This window comes from Cynocephalus volans, chromosome 7, assembly GCF_027409185.1.
Source record: "Cynocephalus volans isolate mCynVol1 chromosome 7, mCynVol1.pri, whole genome shotgun sequence".
Classification (NCBI taxonomy): Eukaryota; Metazoa; Chordata; class Mammalia; order Dermoptera; family Cynocephalidae; genus Cynocephalus; species Cynocephalus volans.
In genome coordinates, this window is record NC_084466.1 from 1534042 (window position 1) to 1555043 (window position 21002).

Here is a 21002-nt window from a genome sequence, read left to right on the forward strand (position 1 = left end):
GAGGGGAGGACTCAGGGGCTATGGAGGAAGGTGTCAGTTTACGCTACTACCTGAGAAAAGTTCTTCAGGAGTTTTCCCAGGCCACTTTATAAGTAAGACTCAGTCTGATAGGTTTGGGGACTTTCATTAGGATATTCTATATAGAATTTGACTTGCCTTTAAAACGAGCTGAATTTTCCAAAGTATGCTAATTTGTTTCAATTAAAGCATATTTTGGTTATATTGGGGGTGGGGCTGCTTGCCATTTAAAGCAATTCTAACGTGAATCCTTTTATAGAGAAAAGACTCATTCCTTAATTTACCTTCCGTGTAATTCTGGACGCTCGCATGGGGGTTGCCCAGGTGGGCCGAGGTACGCATGTTATGCATTTAAAATGCAAGAAAACCACACCTGGGAAGCCCAGGAGCTTGCTTGGCCTGTGTGCACTGGTGGCCTCGGGCCCTGTGCAGATTTACAGTTAAGAGGGTTCAGAGAAGGGGACCTCCATACAGCAGGGTTAACTGTGGCTGGAGGATGAAAAAGAACGTGGAATAATTTACCTTTAGTGTGACCGTAAATACCATCACAGTGAACACCAGCGTCCCAAAGGTCCAATTTCCAAATATCTGTTTGGGGAAAAACAGTCCAAGTGATCTCTTGTTATTATGTATTTTTCCTCTCTCACACTCAAAAGAAGAGTTCTAGAGAATATACCTTATTGTTTTTGCATGCCAACACTTCAACCGCCAAAGATATCTTGTAACTAAGCAAAAGAAGATGGCATGGCCAAAACCCCCCTGGAGCACAGCAAGACCCCCTGTCTCCTGAATATACCTCCCACCACCAATTCTGTGCAGGGTGAAGGGCTGAGAGTCCACTACTCTGACCATTCTGCCGGCCCCGGTATATTCTGCCCTGCTCAGCCTTCTCACTGTTTCATCGGTCCTAACATCTCAAACCAAGAGCACACAAAAGATTTCACAGCTGATATTTACATATGCTCGATGCAAACTCGGGACACTCCAGCCTCTTTTCTGTTTCATGTTTTATGCAGAAGAGACGCTGACCTGGCCACCTTGCTTCTGCATGTTTCAAAAACACACCCAGAGCGTTTGTGTGTATTCTCTACTGAGCTCAACTCAAACACCTGCTGCTGTTGCAGGAGAATAACTCCACAGCAGTGATGAAAGGGGAAGCACGGAGTAAACAGCCAGGCCACGTGTGCTGCTAGCACAGGACGGGGCTTTCCACAGAAGATCTCGGGAAAGGGAAGAAGTGAAGACAGATAGGACAGAGCTGGACAGAGGCCGCCCTGCCAGCAGCCAGGCCGGTGGCCAGAGCCACAGACTCTCAACAACCAAACTGAAGAGGCCACTGCAGAGTGGGGACACAGGCGGGACTCACACTCCCCTCACCTCGGTGGGAAACGGGGATGTGTGGACGTGCAGGCAAGGACCAAACCCATGAAGACAACACACTTCTCAACCACAGACGAAGACACAAGCAAGAGAAAAGACCCGCTACAGCCGGCGTCCTTCTCTCAGGGAAAATCAGTCGACGCCAGTTTATTCTACAAGTGCTGCTTTCTTCGAGGTTTCTATAGTATGCAAGAATCGACCCATTTCCAGTTTATCAGGCTCTTGAACTGTGCCTCTCAGAGCATGGAACGAGAACTTCTTTCAAATAAAATTCAAGTTTTACTTTACAAAGAATTAAAAAGCTGGAATGCAAATGGCTTTGCTTTATGGTTAGTTTTCAACTAAAGAAATACACCCATTAACTATAGCCATAACTCAAATTAGGTGAGCGTGAGGCCACGTGTCCTGTGACAGCAGGGACCTTTTGTAACACCGAGCCCCGCTGCAGCTCAGCAGCGGCCTACGAAGACACTCGGCCGACGAGGCGCTGGGGAGCAGGCGCTGCTGCGTTCTGCCTGGAGGCCGGCGTGTCAGCCACGCAGCGAAGCTGTGCTCAGCGTAGGGCAGCTCTGCAGCCATCGGCTGAACGCCACAGAAAGGCTCCCCTCCCTGCCCGCTCGCCACTCTCTCCAACCCCAACCTTCATGCTGGCCACCCCCACTTGGCAGGAAATGTCGAACTTTTTTAAAAAATGAGATAATGGCAAATTGTGGACATGGAGTGTGCTTGACGGAGTAACAGGTGGGGCCAACAGCGTCGCATGAGGAGGGGCACACGCTCAGTCAATACACCGGCAGCCTCACTCCCCGCGGGCTCTGCCTGGGAGGCAAAGATGTGCCTTTACTTCCCCGACGGGCCTCCTTGGAGCGGGTGGATCATGGCAGACCTAGAATCACAGGAGGCTGCTGATGCCCAGTCCACTGGAGCACGTGGGCCACGGTGTCATTTTCCTAGGCACGTGACAACAGGGCACAACTGTCTTGAACCCTGAACTGGGAGCCTTGGTTAGGACCCTGACACGCTGGCCCGTGCACTCTACCTGCACCACGCAGCTCCACGACAGCGCGCCTCCAGAAAGTCTCCTGGTTTCCTAGCTGTTTCAGGTGGGAGCCCTCCCGCACTAGACGACTGATCATCACACCCGCTGGCCATGGTTTCTATCAGGATTTGGGGCAAAGAGGCGGGATGAGTCCCTGGACACCAGCCGCTTTCTGAAAGGCTCTTGGGGGGCATCAGCCCAGCCCCATCCTGACGTGATGGCACATCTTGATTAACCATGTGACTATCTTGGCAGCCCCAGCGCGGTCCTGAGGGCCAGCTTAGGAGAGCTGTCTCAGACGCTGTCCCCGACCACCCGTGCAAGTCCGACCCCTCTCCCTTTCTCTCCCATCTCCGTCTGAAGAGGGTACCCTCGTGGGAAGCCTTCTGCTTAAAACAGCCCTCAGATCCAGACCCACTGAATCCCTGTGTGTAAAACTGCTCCATGACAAACACAACCTGTGCTTCCCCAAGGTCGCAGTCACAAGCAACGCCTCTAGGTTCCCCTCCCGCGGGCTCCCGTTACCGCCAGCGTTCGCTGTGCACATTCCGCTGCTCTCCTGATGTTTCCTGACTCCTGTGCTAACGCGCTGCAAACCTGTAAGTGTTCACGTAGGAATGCCCTGCCACCCAACGACAGTAAAGTGACTGTCTTAGTGCTCCTGTCTGTGGCATCAAAACGAGAAATAATTAGGCCTAGACGTCTGTGCAGGAGATGCTCCAAAGTCAATTTCTCTCTTTAAAAAGTTAGTGATTCTGCTGTTCCCTCAACACTATACGCGATGTACAGACTCCTACAGAATCACTCAAGTCTTTTAAAAAAACAGTCCTCACCTACTGAATGATTAATAGAACGAGGCATCTAGACCCAAACACCAACAGGATGCACCTGGTTCTCCAGGGGATGCCATCAGAGGGAGACGTGCAGCATGGCCACCAAACTGCCTGCCACCCAGGAACCAAGAGGTCACCAGACACCTAAGGCCACCCAAGTTCCTTGAGCTTTGCAGAGCTATTTGAATTACCACAGAACCAGCCTGTAACACGCTTTTTAGTTTAGTGGTGGAAGCGAACAGCCTCACCCTCCAAAACAAACACACAAAAATCTAAAAGTCAGTGATCCAGGTGAGAAGGGCTCTGCCGAGGCATGGCAGGGTTGGGTGGGTACAGAGTCAGGAAACCCGACATCTCCCTCGGCCTTGCACTCGCCTGTGGTGGCCTCGGCCAGCCCAGCCTCTTCCCTCACCAGTGATTTGGGGTGAAAATGTCCACCCTGTGTCTCTGGCAGAGCTGCTGCTTATAGTATGGGTGTCATGACTGCTATCTGTGCTGATGTCAAAAGCCTTTAGGTTCTTTGTCCTGCGTGGAGTTTTGATGACCTAGAGCATGCTTCACCTTCTCAATGTGCAACCCCAGGCAAGTGTCTTGGTCAGTCAGCACCACAGGCCAGCATGGCTCCAGCCCCAGCAGGTGTCTCACAGGGTCTCACGGGATGAGCCGAGTCTTGTGCACACAGTGGCGAGGGCTGGCACGTACAGCAAGGTGAGACCCCCGAGGCTCCCAGCCAGCAAGTGGAGGCCCCATGGTGCTGCCTGGTGCTGGCTGTTGCCTTCTCTATCCTGATGCCTTTCTGTCTTCACCTCAAATTCTGACAAGTTTTGCCCTGTGATGGCCAACAACAGGAGCTCGAGGACAGGGTGGGGACACAGCAGTGCCACAGATCATCCCAGAAATGAATGCACGCTCCACAGCAGCTCCTCTATGCACACAGATGGGGCAGGGGAGACAGAGAGCACACGGCGCAGCTGGGAGCACACGGTGCAGCTGGGGACACACGGCACCTGGGATTGCAGGAGGTGTCTGCTGGGAAGGCGCAGCAGGGTCCCTGACCGGTGCTGGGGTGGGGTGGTGGGGGTGGCTGGCAGGCCTTTCTAGGACAGGCAGTCTCTGAGTCCCTCCCTGCAGTTGGTCTTCCAGGGGCCCTTGTCAGGGCGTGCCTGCTGCATCCACTCTACAGCACTGAGACTGAGCTGTGTGGAAACAGCCTGAGAGAAAACACCGCACACGCGTGCGCCCACCATCTGGGCTTGGGCTACTGGCTCGGCTCTCGTAAACCACCTGACCAGGCACGAGCTACTCCGCCTGTGTGAACTTCAGTTCCCTCAAGTGCAGACAATACTAATGTCCAACAGAAGGGTGACCGTGGTGAGGCAGGACACTGTTTGTGAGAGTGGACTGTGAGATAAGGTGCTGGACCAGCGGGGCCCATCAGATCCTGACATGCTGACACGATCCTGGAACCTCAGCTGCCAGGATACAAAATCTCAGGCTTCCTAAGAGACGTGCAAGATGCTTACGTAAAGCCTAACCCACAGGGAAACCTTATAAAAGACACTTAAGAAGTAAAAGAGAGCTCCGTTTAAATACAGTTTATGGTCTGGTGGCATTCAGTAATTATTCAATTAAAATAAACTAAAACAAAGATAAATTCTAGGAAAAGTTTTTAGAACAGTGAAATAAGACTTAAATTGTCAAGATCAATTTAGTAAGTACTGATTTAAGTTATAGTGAAAAATAACATCACCTTTTATTAATGAGAAAACAGAAACAAACAAACGGGTAAACGAACTGCACAGGACATGTAACGAGACTTGTGCTTGAATCCGACAGCCTGAGGGGTGAATGACACAGGAGCATGAACGAGGGCAAGAGGGGTGTGGGTCACACAGGAAATGAGATAGAAGTCGCCCTAAAGAGGGCGCTGAGCAGGAGCTTTCTCTGACGTCACGGTGCTGTTCATCGCACAGCCAGGTGAGTACTCGTGACGTTCATGTACGCACAGCTCTGCAGGCTTTTCAGCATCGCCCGTGGGTCTCTAAGTTAGCACAGGTGTGCCACGCTCAGCGGCCTCGTACACCCGCTCCCGCTGCCTTATATTTAAGGTAAATGAAGCTCAAACGCACTGTCTCAGTCTGAAAGCAATCCTGACTCAACTAGCAAGCCCAACACAGAAGCTCAGAGAGGAGACACTAGAATGCACACACGCCTCTCCAGCACAGCTTTAGTCCTAAAGAGAGCAGAGGGTGGCAGTGAGCCACTGCTACTGACAAAGCACACAGAAGAGTCACATCTGAAAATATTTTCGAGAAATATTTTATGCGTAATGCACTCCAAAAACACAGAGAAAGGACAAACCCACAGCCGTCTTACCATGTGTGTGTTGGTGGTCATTATCTGAGGGTGGAAAGGGAAGCAAGCAGCAAAAAGAAAAAAAGCAAGATACGAATAAAACAAACCCCCAGGAATTAGGCAAAACAACCAGAGAGCTGCATGTCGATTAGAAAACTACAAATCTATTCATTGCACAGGAAACAGATACTTAAGTACTCGTGAAAAAAATACTAAACGTGTTAAACATGAAATTAATTCTCATATTAAAAAAGCAATGCCTGAATGATATACCGAACCACTAGATAATAAGCTAACAGTGAAATGTAAGTTACAAAAAGTCTGGAGAACTCAGGAAGGACATTTCTTACAGGCAGCAGGAGGCTCCGCAGAGCACAGCTTCTACTGTCACTGTGCACTAATGGCATGCATCCTTTAAAGCAATTTGAAAGGTGGATATGCGAATATGTTTGTCTAACCCATCAGGACCCTTCCAGGCTGCACTGAACCCCGTTTTGACAAAATGACTGGACGGGGCTAGCAGGGTTTACTCCCGAGTGGCTAAGTCAGCGAGGTCAAGTCGGCACTGACCTGTCCATTGCTGGTCACTGTGGTATTTTCAAACACGAAGTAAGCACCGAAGAAGAATACCAGAGCATCGAAGACTCCCAGGAACGTCCAGTAAATGAACACCCGCCAGCGGAGCAGCGCGTTCTTGGCGATGTCTCTGCAAAGGCAGGAGGAGGAGGCTCGTGTTTCTGCACGTGAGCACACAGCCTCCCCCAGTTGCCGGCCACCTCCCCGTACTCTGCGGAGTCGACTCTGTATATGACGGCACGTGTGACCGACAAACATTGGTGTGCACCCTCAGCTAGCAACAGCAACATGTTTTGCAGACTTAGCATCTTAACTACACATCAATGCTCCTGACTGATGTTTGCTTGAATCTTTTCTCTCTGCTATTTGACTGTAATATCACTTGGGCAGAAAGATGCCAAATGCACATCTGCTTCTGAAAGTAATGAACACAGACCACAACGCACATGCTTGATATCCACCAATTAAAACAGACCGAAGAGCTCAAGTCTGCTACCCAACTCATGACAGAACTTTTTCAGGCTTCCTGGCAGATGCACATCACAACAGTGCACACTCTTCTGTCTTCTCAGACTCACTCCTGATTGTTAAATGCACACAACAAACTCACAAGTCTGCCTTCTTATTGTTCTCCTGATCAGCTACAGTGATTGTTTTGGACTCCAACACTTCAAGGTCCCACACAATGGCTAAATATTCTGATGAGGGCTGACAAGCCAACACGGCTGGTTCCCATAGCTCCTGACAGGGAGCACATGGTCGTGGACCATGGTAGTGGGTAAAGGAGCTGTGCCCGCGAAAATCCCACCTAGAGCTAAAAACACACCAGCACTCTCACACATACACCGGTACAACTAAAGCTGGGCAGTCTGCTAAGATCGGTGAGTGAGGTCAACATCACAGGCTGGCCGTGACACGGTGGGTGCCACAGTCTCTAATATGTCACCATTGGGGAAGAGGGATAAAGGCACAGAGAATCTCTCTGTATTATTTCCTATACCTACACATGGATCCAAAATTATCTGAAAAATAAAAGTTTAACTAAAAAGACCACAAAAAGCAGTAACACATCAAATCTGCCAGACATCCTGGAGGGAAGTTTTAAAATAGCAGAAAATCTCTTTTCCTTATTACCGAAAAAGCTTTTCAAAAGAAAAGAGCATGCTGAAATCAGGGTGTTAACTTTTCTTTTTTTCTCACCGATTAGAACACACTTGCTTTTAAAAGAATAATTTAGGCTATAAATTCACTGGGGTCACAATGGGATAGACACTCCCATCCTTGATTCTTTCATAAGTACCAAAAAGCACAGTAAAATGCAAACTGGCTTAACATGTTCATTTCAAATGCAACATAAAACATTTATCAAAAATGGAAGTATATTCATTTAGATTGCAGAGCTTCCTGTTTAAAGAATCTCCCACAGAAGCAAGTGCATGGATGACACTGAATGTTCCTGGCATTTATCTGCAGGGACAGTTGTGCTGCTGCCTGGTCATCCTCTGCGCTCAGGGAAAGGCCTGTGGAGCTTCCCACCTGTACAGCGACGGGTCCCGCTTGAGCACGTCTATGCTGACGTGCTGCTCCATCAGGCTGTACAGCAGGATCGGGAGCGAGGTGAAGCTGATGTTGTACAGGGTCAGGTAAGCAGTATCGTACAAAGTCTGCCAGGAGAGAACGTCGGGCTGAAGCAGCTGCACGGCAGCCCTGCAAACCTTTCTGTGTGTTGATGAAGTGGATGTGGGCACTTCAGAATGTTCATGGAAAAACAGAATTAAAAGATAATACAAATCCTCCTGTGAACATTCTAAAGTGCCATTGTGTGCTTTTTCATTTGCAGAGAACCATAAACATGTGTAAAATGCATCTGAAATGCATCATGAGCCCCTTTCCACACATGTACAAGGACTAGGAGAATTTTGAAACTTCATGGTGTGAACTAGTCAGGATCAGAAGAACGGCAGCTAGCAGAGGCTTACCTCTGGCCCACCCCATTCCACCCCTGAAAACTTGCAGAAAAAAAGAGAAAAAAAGTTGTATAGAAAGTTTGCAATTCTGATTGCCGTCTATAAGCTGTGACTGCTCCATTTCTGATCACTTCAGAGGGGAGCAGTTGGCCTGCCGTCCATTGGAGCTCCTCCCTTCTGCTGGGTCAGAACTGCCTCCACCTGGCACTCAGTCGACACATCTCCATGTGCTAGATTCCAAGGATGACCCAGACATCCCAAGAGGACTCAGATTCACAGTAAATCCTTTATGCTGGGTTCAGAAGGCTCAATACACTATCACCTGGGCCCTAGGGGAGGCAGATCTCTGGCCACATCCCTCAATGGACATTAGAACACCAGAGCCAGCAGACTCGGGCCATGGCTACTCTTGGCACCATGGTCCCCCAGGCTCAACCTGCACCCTGTCTGCGAGCCAGGCCAGGGGGCAGCCAGCGGGTGGAGGCCCCTTGACCTCCTTGAGGCTTCCCCAGTGAGGCTTCGCCCCCACATGCTGACGTCTGCCCTTCACTGCAGCCACCCCCTGGGCAGGGAAATCAGACTCAGGCAAGCTTCTAACTTCAGGCATTAGCACTGACCTGTTGTGAAAACCCACAGAAGAACTGGTATAAAAACTGAGGGAAGATGAAGCAGACGTTCTGAAAGACAAGTCACAAGCTGTTAGTTCAATGACACACGTGAGAGGCGTCCACCACTTATCGCAGAACTTGGACGACGCACCGGGCGTCGCCTGCTTCATAGGGGGAGTGACCCTGATGTGTCTTATGCCCTAGAGCACAGAATGAAACAGGCTCAAGACATCCGTCTCTGATTTCAATGGCACCTGAAACGTACAAGCCACTACGTTCTGGCCACATCGAAGACCCACAGTGTACAAGGGAAATCCATTAGCTTAATGAGAAACAAGAGGCAGTGTAGGTATCAAGACAGATGAGGAAGAATTAACTGTACAGTGACCAGGGAACTGATTAAAGAGATTCATGATCAACCCTTCCTTTCTGACAGTTACTTGTCCTTTCAGATAAATGACCCCGTGACAAACAACATGCCACCAAGTATGTTACGTGCCCCCTGGAACAGGGAGAGGAGCCAGATGTCCCTCCTACCTTATAAAAGAAGTATTGCACGAGCTCAGATATCCTGACGTAATAAAAATGCCCGTGAACAAGCAGCATCTTCTTCAAATGCTTAAACTTCGGTACTGCGTAGTCGCTGTTCCTCGCAGCCTGACGGCCTTCCTTCCCGATGACACCTGGGAGAAGGGAGCAAAGGCGCTGAGCAGGCCCTTTCTCCACACCTCGCGGTGAAAACAGGGAGACTGAACTGTCATGACGGGTGTTCCCAGTCATGAATGCACCGCGCTGCCGTCGGCATCAGAAGGGCCACCCCCACGCTGTTACTCTGCCTCAGCCTTGCTGACGGGCAGCTCTGGCCGCCGGCGTGTGCCAGGCTTACCTATGCCCACGTGGGCCTCCAGGATCATGCTGACATCATTCGCGCCGTCGCCGATCGCCAGCGTGATGGGGTGCTCCTTTGAAAACTTGATCAACTTAACAATCTAGAGAGGAATGAGTGCAGAATTTACCTTCTCTGTTTGGTTTCTGCTCAGGCCATTCATTAACTAGGCAGAAATAACAAGAGGTAAAGTTAGTCTAAGAAAATAAAAACATTTGCTTGGAACTGATTTACTACATCCAATCTGTTTTCTCCGTACAGGATGAGATCTTTTCCATACTGAAACAAAACAAAATACAGCAGCAGTAACCAAGGCCTGATGACGACAGGAGCTGAAAAGGCAGACTGAGGACAGAGACGTGAGACACACAAAGTAGCTCTCAGTTACGGTTCCATTTACAGGTTAACACACTTAGATGTGGGGAAAATGAGGACAGACGAGAACACTGCCCTGTCAGAAGACGCTGCTACTCCGAGGTATGCTGAGCGACTTGCTGTCAAGTGTCTATTTTTACAACAGGCTGTTCCTAATGCTATATGACTTTCACATGGGTCATGTGACAACTTCATGCTATGAATAATTTCCAAATTTTCAGGAAATGTCTTCATAGTCTTTCTTCCATTTCTGTGCCTAAGTGTCATGCTGTTCAAGACACAAGGCTGGGAAGAGGAGGGAAGATGGGGCCTTGACTCCTTAATTTGAGAAGAGAGACTGAAACACAAATTAATTTGTATACGACTTTTCAAAAGTGAGCTGAAAACTTAAAAAAAGTACCGAGGAACGCATGAGAGCAGACAGAAGATCCTGAGCTGACATTCTTACAGTAACTGTATTAAGGTTTGCACAGAGCCAAACACATGAGAGGGAGAGCAGAGAAAAAGACCGGTTTATCCCAAATAGAAAGTACACAGATTCTCGAGTCTCCACTTGTCTTCACTGAGAACTACCCAGGGGAGACCCTGGTTCTATGTTTTCAGTGATGCTGCCAGATGCATGACTATGTGTGCATGTGCACTAAAAATTACCTCCTGGCGCCTGGTTTTCAGAGACTGTGCCCGACACATTGTACCCTAACCACGAGGCTAATCTGAGATGTCATGGATTTCTTTCATGACCAATTCAAGATAAATTGGCCTACTGTATCTAAAATGTAGTATAACAAAGTTGGAACTGTTCTAGGTTTACTGACATCAGAAAGACACCCACACTTCTACATGTAATCCAGAATGCTTCTAAAAGTGCTTAAACTTCAAGTGTTTGTTTCCCACAAGAACATGGGGAATGTTTCAGAATATGAGTTTGGAGTCCGATAGACTAAAGGCAAATTCTGGTTGCCATTTTCCACCTACATTCTTCTGGACAAGTTATTCCAATTGGTAAAATTAGGATAACCTCGTATGTCTAACAGGGTTACTCTGAAGGCTAAATGCATTCTCCTCTGCAGGTGACACACAATAGGTGCTCAATAAGTGTCAGTGCCCATCCCTTACACCTTTCTGTGCATTCTGAATGACGGTAATGCAGGGCTATTTTACAGAGGCAAGCCCGGACATCTCTCCTGTGCTGCAACTGGAAGGCTCACCCTCTGATTTGGTCAACACTCACTAATCTCCAAGGCCGATCCCACAAGCAAAATAAGATCTGTGTTTTCAATCTCCACCTCCTTTGCTTCTATTTTAACAAGGTGGTACCTTGACAGATTTTTTAAATATCAGAGGTTGTGAGACCTAATGAAAGGTTTTTGACATTTCATACACCCCACCCACCACTGAGAAGGAAGGGCAGCAGCAAGACCTGGGCCTTCTGTAAGGGGGCCATGCGGCAGCAGAGCACGGCGCTGCAGCTCCGGCAGATGTCAAGGAAGAGCTCCCTGTAGTTGCTGGAACTCCCATCTTCTCGAGGCTTCATGATTAAAGACAGCGCAGCTCCATCAATAATTAAGCCATAGTCTTGCATATCTGTTGAAAATCTGTTAGATTACAACAAATCAGAAAGATTATTCCGTAATTAGATTTCAGAAGACTATAGTTTTGAAAATCTACAGATGCTACAAACTCATCGGACTAAGAAACTGGTATTTCTTATTTTATCAATATGATCTTTATAGTACTGGATGTAACACCTTCGACTACATCGTAAGGTTGTACATTTTAAGACCATGTTTAATGCAACATTCTTATTTCACGTAGGTACAGCAAAGGCACACTTCTCCGTGGATTCGTGTGTAAGTTCCAGTGCTTCTGAAACAATATAAGGAGAGTATTTATCCTGCAGTCTAAAGAGGTCAGTCTTTACTCTCAAACTTTTGGGCCTCACTGGCTAACCCCAGTCTTCCTCTGTACGGATAATAGTGCCTTGGTTTTCTGGCCTGAGTTGGTAAGAACATAATTTTCTCTGCTGGGTTTCAAAATTATAAGGAACATCTCTAATCCTCCAAAAGAACTCTGCAGATCAGGTAAGGGCACATATCTTTGTAGTATTTATGAATAATATAAAGTTTCTTATGATTATAGAGCTACTTTTGCTTTGCCCAAATGAATGAAAATATGATGGGTGCAAATAAAATCTAACCTCAGATAATGCACCTACCACCAGTAATGAAATACACCTGAATAAACTGCTATTCTTGGCAAAAAAAAAACAAACCACCAACTGTTGGGCATATATTGCTTCATCTTAGTAGACAAACCACCGTGCATTATTAATATTTCCTGACCTTCTCTGGCAGACGCTCCATCTACAGCGGAGCCCGAGTCTCAGAAGCAGATGAGAATTCTCCCATTCAAGATATTTTATGTCAGTCAGTCAGCTATGTCTTCCTGTATCCTTTACCCAGCAGTTTGAAACTGAACACGCACACACACACAAATACATACGTGCATACGTGTGTAAAAAGACATGTCACACTCCTGAAAAGAAATAGCTCCTGTCTAGGTTTACTTGACTCATGATGCTGCTGGTATTAATGCCTGAGGACAGGACTGAATTCCCAGAAAGGACAGTGAGCCTCCATGACCTGCCGATGGAGGTCCTTCCCATCTGAAAGCCCTTCTGCGTGGGCAGGGCAGTGCTGCCTACCCTGAGAAGTTGTCTCTGGTCAGGCTCCCGCTGTAGTGGAGGACGGTCTTGCTCAGCTCAAGCAGGACATCGTGCAGGCTCTGCTCCTCAATCTTCTTGGTGGTGAGCTCAAGCAGCTGCGTGTCTCTCCTGAACAGTCTGCAGGCATAGCAGGTGGCTGCAGCTGTCTCCATTTTGTCCCCAGTGAGAACCCAGACCTTGATGCCAGCTTTCTGCAGTGCTTCGATGGTGTCAGCAGCCTTCTCCTGGAGCCTGAGGAAAGCAAAGACAAAACACAAAAATCAACACTGACAGGGCAGAGTCAGAAATTCCAGAAACGGTGACACTGCTGGCATGTTTTACCCTTCAAAATAAAAAAGCACGATGCTGCTGGCTCTCGATCTTAACTATAATGTCCCTGAACTTGCTTTTAAAGTGACAAATTGTTTTACAAATTGTTTTACATTGTTTTTCATTGTTTTACAATGAAACACTTCACAGTATCAAATAGAAAGTATAAACTATTTAAGAAATAAAGTGGCTGTTCCGTATAATCTACGTTTGTCAAGCATCACAGTTTTCTGTCCTCTGGGACTCACTTCTTGGAGAGGATTTTAGGCAATTATGAGAAGGACCATATTAACTAAAAACAAAAAAGTCTTAACCAGGGTAAAAATGGGATCTAGAAATGAGGTAGCCAGTAATATTCATTATCTTTTCTTCTTGTATAACTGTCCTAATTTTGCACATATCAACATGCAGTAACCAGCTAACAGGTGTTGGAGGTGGTGTCAGCACCGTGGGACGCACCTGATGTACTATCTTTCATCTGCACCACGGCCTCATGGGCAAGGAATTTATTATCACCCACTTTATGCGTGGAAAGCCCAAAGCCTGCAGCGGCTACACAGCTACAAAGGGCTGTCCTCACACTGGTCAACTGTGTCACTCTCCATCCTGGTGACTTGCCATTCTTTCTAGATTTCAGAGTCCCAACTTCCGGTTGGTATGGGGAGTCACGTGTCACGTTTCCGTAAAGTGCTGAGCGAAGGGAATGGGTTGTGGAGTGATCAGGTTAGGTTCTGGGAGGAACTTCCTGGATAAAAGTCTCGAGATCATAAAATCATGGTATTTTAGAGATGAAAATAACCATCTCTAATTTTATAAAAAGAAAACTGAGGCCCAGAGAGGTTTGAAAATATGCTGGCTAGAGATTTTAATCTGCCATCAGCTATCGTCACTTCAAAGCCACTCGCCCCACACACTGGCCGGTTCCCTCAGCCCAAGTGGCTCTGTTCACATCTGCTCTGCAGGGCTCCTGTGCTGAGCGGCCGTCCACTGCCCTCCCGCCCCAGTGCCTTTAAGGATCGGTCCCGACTGTTCCCCAGGCAAACGCCGCGGCACGAAACGTCCTATTCCTCCTCACAGGTGGAGGAGGCGTGTGACTCGGCACAGCACAGCACCTGGCACACGGCAGCCGCCCCGCAGCCGAGCCTGCCCGGCGACTCTGGCTGCACTTGGCAGAGCACGCCCTGCGCACAGGGCAGACTGCTTCCGCGTGCTCACTCTGGACTGAGAGAGGGCATGCGACCCAAGAGAAAACGAGACCAAACAGGACACCCAAGTGAAAACTCGCTATGCTGCCTCACACTTCACTCACATTGAGAGCTCCGGAGATATCTGTTAAAGACACTGGAAAAACGGAGGGCTAGAGACAAGGATTTAAGTTTCGAACCACAATGGATCTTAAAGACTTTCAAACGTCATGGTTACAACCACTTCCAGGAGATAAACTCTCAGTACGTTTCCTGAAGTTTCTGTTTTATTATTTTAAATTGGAGTATTTTTTCCTCTTCTCCATTTCTTCAAATAAATCGTAACCCATCCCTTTCACTCCACTCTCAAGACAACTGGTGGGACAGATGACCGTGTCTCAGTGGACTAAGCCTTGAGTAACTTTCAGTCCTCATTACAGAACTGCAGCAGCTGAGAAGCTCTTTCTTTAGAGGTATCTGAAAATCTGTAATTGGTAATTTCACTAGTTACAATATTATTAGTTTTTGCAGTATTCCATTTCATTATTTTAAATCTCTTCCAAAAGTAATGAAAAATACGTTGAATATATCAAGATCTAAAAAGCAACAGCTGCACTTGGAAAGAACTAGAAAAATCTATTCATTCTAAAGAATAATTTTCTTAAAAACCCTGTATCTGACTATTCATAACATAATGTGAAAATGCTAACTATTTTCACTATTTTCATGGAAAATGTGATTTCAGGCATCTTACTCATAAACAGCAAGATATTTTCCAGTCCTGATCCCCCATGACATTACTGCAGGCATGCAACAAGACGGACTGGTCTCTCCCTAATGAATAAACACACCAGCATCTGGCGTGTTGGTGACCCTTCCACCTGCTCCCCCCGCACGACCCAGGCTGTCACGCGGCATCATTATGTGTCTTGGAAGATGGGTGGGTTCGAGGTTTACTTTACCTGTCCTCAACAGCCGTCGCTCCAAGCAGAATAAGATCTTTCTCTATTTGTTCATAGGCTTCTGCTAGTTTTTTTTCTCGATCTTGAAGGGCCACTTTGGCAGCCTGCAGCAGTTGACAAACGCCTCCATATTCTTCTTGTGTGAGTCTCTTATAGGCAACACACAGAGTGCGGAGCCCCTCCTGCAGAACACAACGCAGCACGTAGCGTGAATTCACGGTGTCACTTGTGGAGACGGCATCCAACAGCTGTCTCCATGTCCCCTCTCGAATTAGAATGAGTACCCCAAGAATTACAATGCAGCCAACCCTCAAAGGAGAGAGTCGTGTACAAGTGAGTTACTCACGTCCACGTTAAGCCTGGATTACACAGTCTCCACATGAGCAATAGCAGTCAGGGTCACTGTACAAAAGACAGGCTTTGCTCCTTTACTCTGACAAAGGCAGAGTGGAATTTTCAGGATAATGATTTGCAATTTTACGGTAAATATCAAGCGACATGTCTAGAGTAAACGTGTTTTAAGTGTGGAGTTTGTAAGGCAGTTTGATGTACTTAGTGCTCATGAAGCAGAGCTACTAGGTTACTTATCACAATTACTGAGCGCACAGGAAAATAAAATAAGAATTTGAGAACAACAAATTATTTACTGTGACTTGCAGTCAATTCTGGATGTCACCACACACAGAGAACACACAACACCAGCCAGCAAGGCACAAGTCAGAGAGGAGGGGCCACCGCGTGGGGCTCGGCACAGGCATGAGCCTCTTCCCTCTGCCAGTACAAGTCTTGTTCCGTCCGGGTGGTCCATGCTGCCACCGCAAAGGTGGCCTGGGGTGTTGTCCCCTTCTGCTTCCCTTGTCCCTTCAGCTCCAATTCCACTGACACGAGTAAAGAACCACCATCCTCTTAAGTGACCATTTCAAATTCTGGGAGATACTGGTTTTCAAGATTTCAGAAATGACTCCCCACATGTGAGCTGAAACTTCCCACAACTCTCAGGGAATGCTTCATGCTTCTCACCGTTTCTCAGACCTCCACATCTGTGATGGACACAGTCGCCCCTGGAAAGCAGTTCTTACGGTCCCCGGAAATCTTGGGAGCCAGGGGAGGGGCGGGGGATGAAGGAAAGGGAGGGAAAGAAATGTCCTGCGTGTGTCTGAAGTTCTACTCAGTGGGAATGTTCCGAAACACCCCTGCCACCCATTGCCAGCGGATCTGTCTAGGAGGAAGAGAGCATGTTCCCCCAGTGCTGACATGCTGGAGCCTGCAGAGGTGCTGCCCTCTGGCCGCCCACTGCCTGCACCTCCTGTGGGCTGTCACCTACCCCAAGGTCTGAGCCTGCGGTAAGAACTCAGCGACTACTGCTGAGTAAATATGTGGTTGAAATTAGATCCTTTTTGTACCCGGTGACAAAATTATAGATCGGAGACATAAACGTGAACAAATTATTTGACTTTCTAAGAGGTGATAAAACACACCAAATACATGGCTTCCTTCCCAACTCCAAAAAATTGCTTGACAAGAAAATGGTTTGATAATGGTAATAATGCAGAGTTGTCCCAGAATTTAGGGTTGGTATGAATGGTAAGCAGAAGCTTTCAGAAATAAATAGGTCCTTGTTTTCAAAAGGAGATCGAGGACTTCCTCCCATGGTAATAAGGAGTAGAAATACTTTCCTATTCTTCCTGTTAAGTAGTACAAACCCTAGACACTGTATAAAACAACACCGACATATGTAAAATAAAGCCAGACACATACACTACAAGAAAACTGTAGAATATTCCTTATGAATATAGATATAAAAATCCTCAACAAAATACTAGCAAACTGAATCCAGCAGCATACCGAAAGAATTATACACTGCAACCAAGTAGAATTTATCAACCAGTGTAATACATGACATTAACAGAATGAAGGAAAAAACTCATACCATCACCTCAATCAATAGAGAAAAAGCATCTGACGGAAGCCCAGTGCCTTCTCGTGATAAAAGCACTCACTAAAGTAGGAACAGAAGGAACCTCCGCAGCATGGTAAAAGCCATACACACGAACACCAGCCAACACCAAACTCAATGGAGAAAGACTGAGTGCTCTTCCCCACGACCAGGAACAGGACAACAGTGCCAGCTCTTACCACTGTACGATCAGAAACCTTAGCCAGAGCAATTAGGCAATAAAAAGAAAAAAGGCATTTAAACTAGAAAGGATGCCTTTCCAAAGACTATAACTAGAAAACCATAAAAAAATGCACCCCCCAAACTGTTAGAACGAATCAATGACTTCAGCAAAGACTCAGGGTACAAAATCAACACATGAAAATCAGTAGCGTTTCAATATACTACCTATGAACCACCTGAAAAGGAAATCATGAAAACGATTCCATGTACGATAGCATCGAAAAGAGTGAAACACTTACGAATAAATTTACCCAGGAGTGAACGACTGGTGGTCCGAAAACTATAAACACTGCTGGAAGAAATTATAGCAGGCCTAATAAAAGGAAAAACATCCTGTGTTCATGGATTGGAAGACTTAGTATTAAGATCACAACACTACCCAAAGCAATCTATAGATTCAATGCAATCCCTATCAAAATCCCAAGGACATTTTCTACAGGAACGGAAAAACCCATCCTAAAATGCAAATAGAATCTCAAGGGACTCAGAACAGCTAAACAATCCTATAAAAGAAGGACAAACACATGCTGGTTTCAAAACCAGAAATAGTAATCAAAACAGTGAGGAACTGGCATCAAGACAGACACAGAGAAGAATGGGACAGAACTGTGGACCCGATACCAGTCCTTGCATAAACTGCTAGACGATTTTCAACAAGGGAAAGGACAGTCTTTTCAACAGCTGGTGCTGGGAAAACTGGACATCCATATGCAAAAGAATGAAGTTGGACCTTCCATTACACCACATACAAAAATTAACTCAAAAATGGATCAAAGTCCTAAATTTAAGAGCTAAAACAATGAAACTCAGGAAAAATCTTGTGTTTGATGATGGTTTCTTAAACATGACACCAGAAACACAGGCACCAAAAAGATTAAAAAGACAAGTTGGATTTGAAGATACAAAGGACCTGTCTCCATTGTCTTTACAACTATTTTTACTTCCTGTAAATCTGTAATCACTTCAAAATAAAATGCTATATCACTGCCTGGAGAGCTTCGGCCAAGGCATAGGGAGGGGAGCGCAGGTAGAGCCAGTGAAGTCCCTGAGTTTCGGGATGGACCCAAGTGTCGGGACAACAAGCACCAGAGTGCCCAGGATGGAATGCCAGAGAGCAAGGGCGGCCCCACAAGTGTCCAGCAGAGGACCGCACAGCACACACACACGAGGAAATGCCCACGGGCAAGGACAGGGCACTAGGAGGAGGGCACAGCTTGCCCCAGCTCACAGGGCGCTCACCAGGCACAGCACTCATGCCTTGTCACAGGACGGGGAGTAGTTCTCCTGAGCGAGCACTGAACACACCATAAAGGCACTGCCTGAAAGGAACAAACTGTCTACAAGGGACTCAGCTGCATCTTGGAGTGAAATTCAAGATCTATGGGACACCCAAGTACCCAGCACCCAACAAGGCAAAGCCCACAGGCGGGCACCCAGCAAAGGCCACCAGCACACAAAGGCCGAATCCTTCCCTTAGTGTGGAGTAATCCATCAAGTACGGCTGACCCAGCACCGAGGCAACAGCAGAGTTAGCAGAGAGGAATTAAACAATCACAGCAGAGGTATGAGGACGTCTGCACGACTTCGGCAGGTTGTCTGGACGTGAAAACTTCAGTGTCTAAGAGGAAGAAGGCCTGGACTGGCAGACCAGACACTGCACAGAAAAGATCAGTGAGGCTGTGACACAGCAATGGGACTGCCTAAGACAAAAACGCATAGAAAATGCTTCAAAAAGGGAATGGCTTCTGTAAGCTGTGGAACAACATCCAGCAGTTGAAGATTCAGGTAATTAAAACTGCTGAACAGGAGTAGGAAGAGGGGACAGAAAAAATATTGGTAAGATAACCACTGAACAATTTTCAAACTTGACACCCACACATCCAAGACGCTTAAGACCCCTGTGCAGAAGAAGCCACGACACCAGGCACATTGTAATAAAAAATTTCAAAAGCAGCCAGAAAAGGGAGACATGTCGTGTACAGGGGAACAAAGACAACCACCAAATCAGGTTTCTTGAGAGAAAAGGAAATATCTGCTTATCCCAAGACATGCACACCAGACAGTCCGGACATCAGCTTTTTTTGCTGTAGCCCCAAACCGGAAACAATCCAAATGTCCATCAACAGGTGAACGGATAACTGGACTGTGGTCCAGCCACACTGTGACTACTCGGAATAAAAAGGAATGAACTGCTGGTACATGTGCCAACGTGGAGGAATCCTGGAATTGCTAGTGCTGCAAAAGAAGCCACTTCAAACAGCACATATTGAGTGACTCCACTGACACTGGGAGGATGGCCTGTTGGGGACCTTTGCCTTCTCAGGGGATGGGATGAGGAGAAGACCCCCCCAGGAAGCCATCCTTGACTACAACCATCAGTCACTGGGTGAGAGTAGGAAGGTGTGTACATGAGACAGAGCAGCCCCGAGGGCAGGAGACAGAACACATCTGCAAAGAGCCACACATGCCCTGGCCGGGGGGCTGGGCTGGGAAAGGAAGGTGGTCCCGGGGTTGGAGACACCCAGGTCAGCCCCATGCACATCAGTCCCCGAAGAGAAAAGGCTGGAGCCACAGGGACAAAGCTCGGGTTTGCCAACAGGCTGAACAATGTCACTAGAGTTACAGAACAGACTAAGCCACAGGCACCAGGACAAGAGGTGGGGAGAAAACTGCGCAGGTGGAGTCACAGTGAAAGTGTAAGGGCTAACTTATCTTTAAGCAAATCACTAGAAATCCTTCAGGATAAAGACCTATTAGCCCCAAAACAGTAACCACAAATGTGCTTGTAATTCTGACCTGAAATATCAACCAACCAACCTAGTACCCAACTCAGAATGAAATCGTGTGAGTGGTCTGCACAGTGGCTGTGTTGGGGCATCACTGGCTGTTGGGGCACTGTGCGGGGGCGGGGGTCCCATTCTGTTTACACGGGACCCCTTCTGCTTTCTAAATGCACCTCTTAGGGAGTGTAATGTGACACTCCCTGCCAGGCGCTCCTGGCACATGGAAATTCTCCCTGACACAGGACAGTGGCCCACCAGGAGTCCCCCACCCCACTGTCACCTTACCGCTGCGTTGCGCTCCACTCTGGATCGGATCTGGTCGACTTTGCCTTCTATCACTCTGGGAAATATCGAGGAATCTGCTCCTTTGCAAAAGAGATAAATTTCTCCTACAAAATGAGGAAAAGATTGCTTAATCACAACATGGGGAAGACTAAATTATTTTTCAAGTTATTCTATTATTAAAAAACAGGGACACCAGCACTGAAACCATTTTAAAGGAGATTTTAACGGACCAGTTAACATGTTAAAGTCAGGAAAAAATTAAATCTCCAGATTATCGCACAGCCTCGTTCTATTCCTACAACCCTAGAAATCTCAGAGGAAAGCTGGGAACTGGGAGGAGCCCTGCCTCCTGTCTCTTTGGCCTTCTCTCTGGCAAAGACTCGAACGAGGAAGAAAAGGTGCTTCGGACGGGGCTGGGGTGTTGGGGGCTGGTGGTGCGTCGTAAGACAAAGGGCCTGTGGCTGACCCAAGGGAGTAACGATTTGCCGAAATCTGGAAGGTAGACGTGAAATCCCCTCTAGAAAGCAACATGTCCTGG

The 21002-nt window shown here is 47.3% G+C and overlaps 1 protein-coding gene across 4 annotated transcripts in view; it reads right to left on the reverse strand.

Annotated features, from left to right (window-relative positions):
• The window catches only part of ATP11A (ATPase phospholipid transporting 11A), a 163128-nt gene that overhangs the window by 12561 nt on the left and 129565 nt on the right, over positions 1–21002 (reverse strand). For 3 of the 4 annotated variants that reach the window (XM_063102237.1, XM_063102239.1, XM_063102238.1), the window contains exons 17-26: positions 20465–20568; positions 15218–15399; positions 12742–12993; positions 11458–11632; positions 9663–9765; positions 9314–9459; positions 8786–8845; positions 7738–7865; positions 6196–6331; positions 541–606 (exon numbers count right to left, since the gene is read on the reverse strand). In XM_063102237.1, coding sequence (XP_062958307.1) covers positions 541–606; positions 6196–6331; positions 7738–7865; positions 8786–8845; positions 9314–9459; positions 9663–9765; positions 11458–11632; positions 12742–12993; positions 15218–15399; positions 20465–20568 — 1352 coding nt within the window. Of the gene's footprint in view, positions 1–540; positions 607–6195; positions 6332–7737; positions 7866–8785; positions 8846–9313; positions 9460–9662; positions 9766–11457; positions 11633–12741; positions 12994–15217; positions 15400–20464; positions 20569–21002 lie in introns of those variants that run through there. The other variant, XM_063102240.1, reaches the window with a different exon arrangement.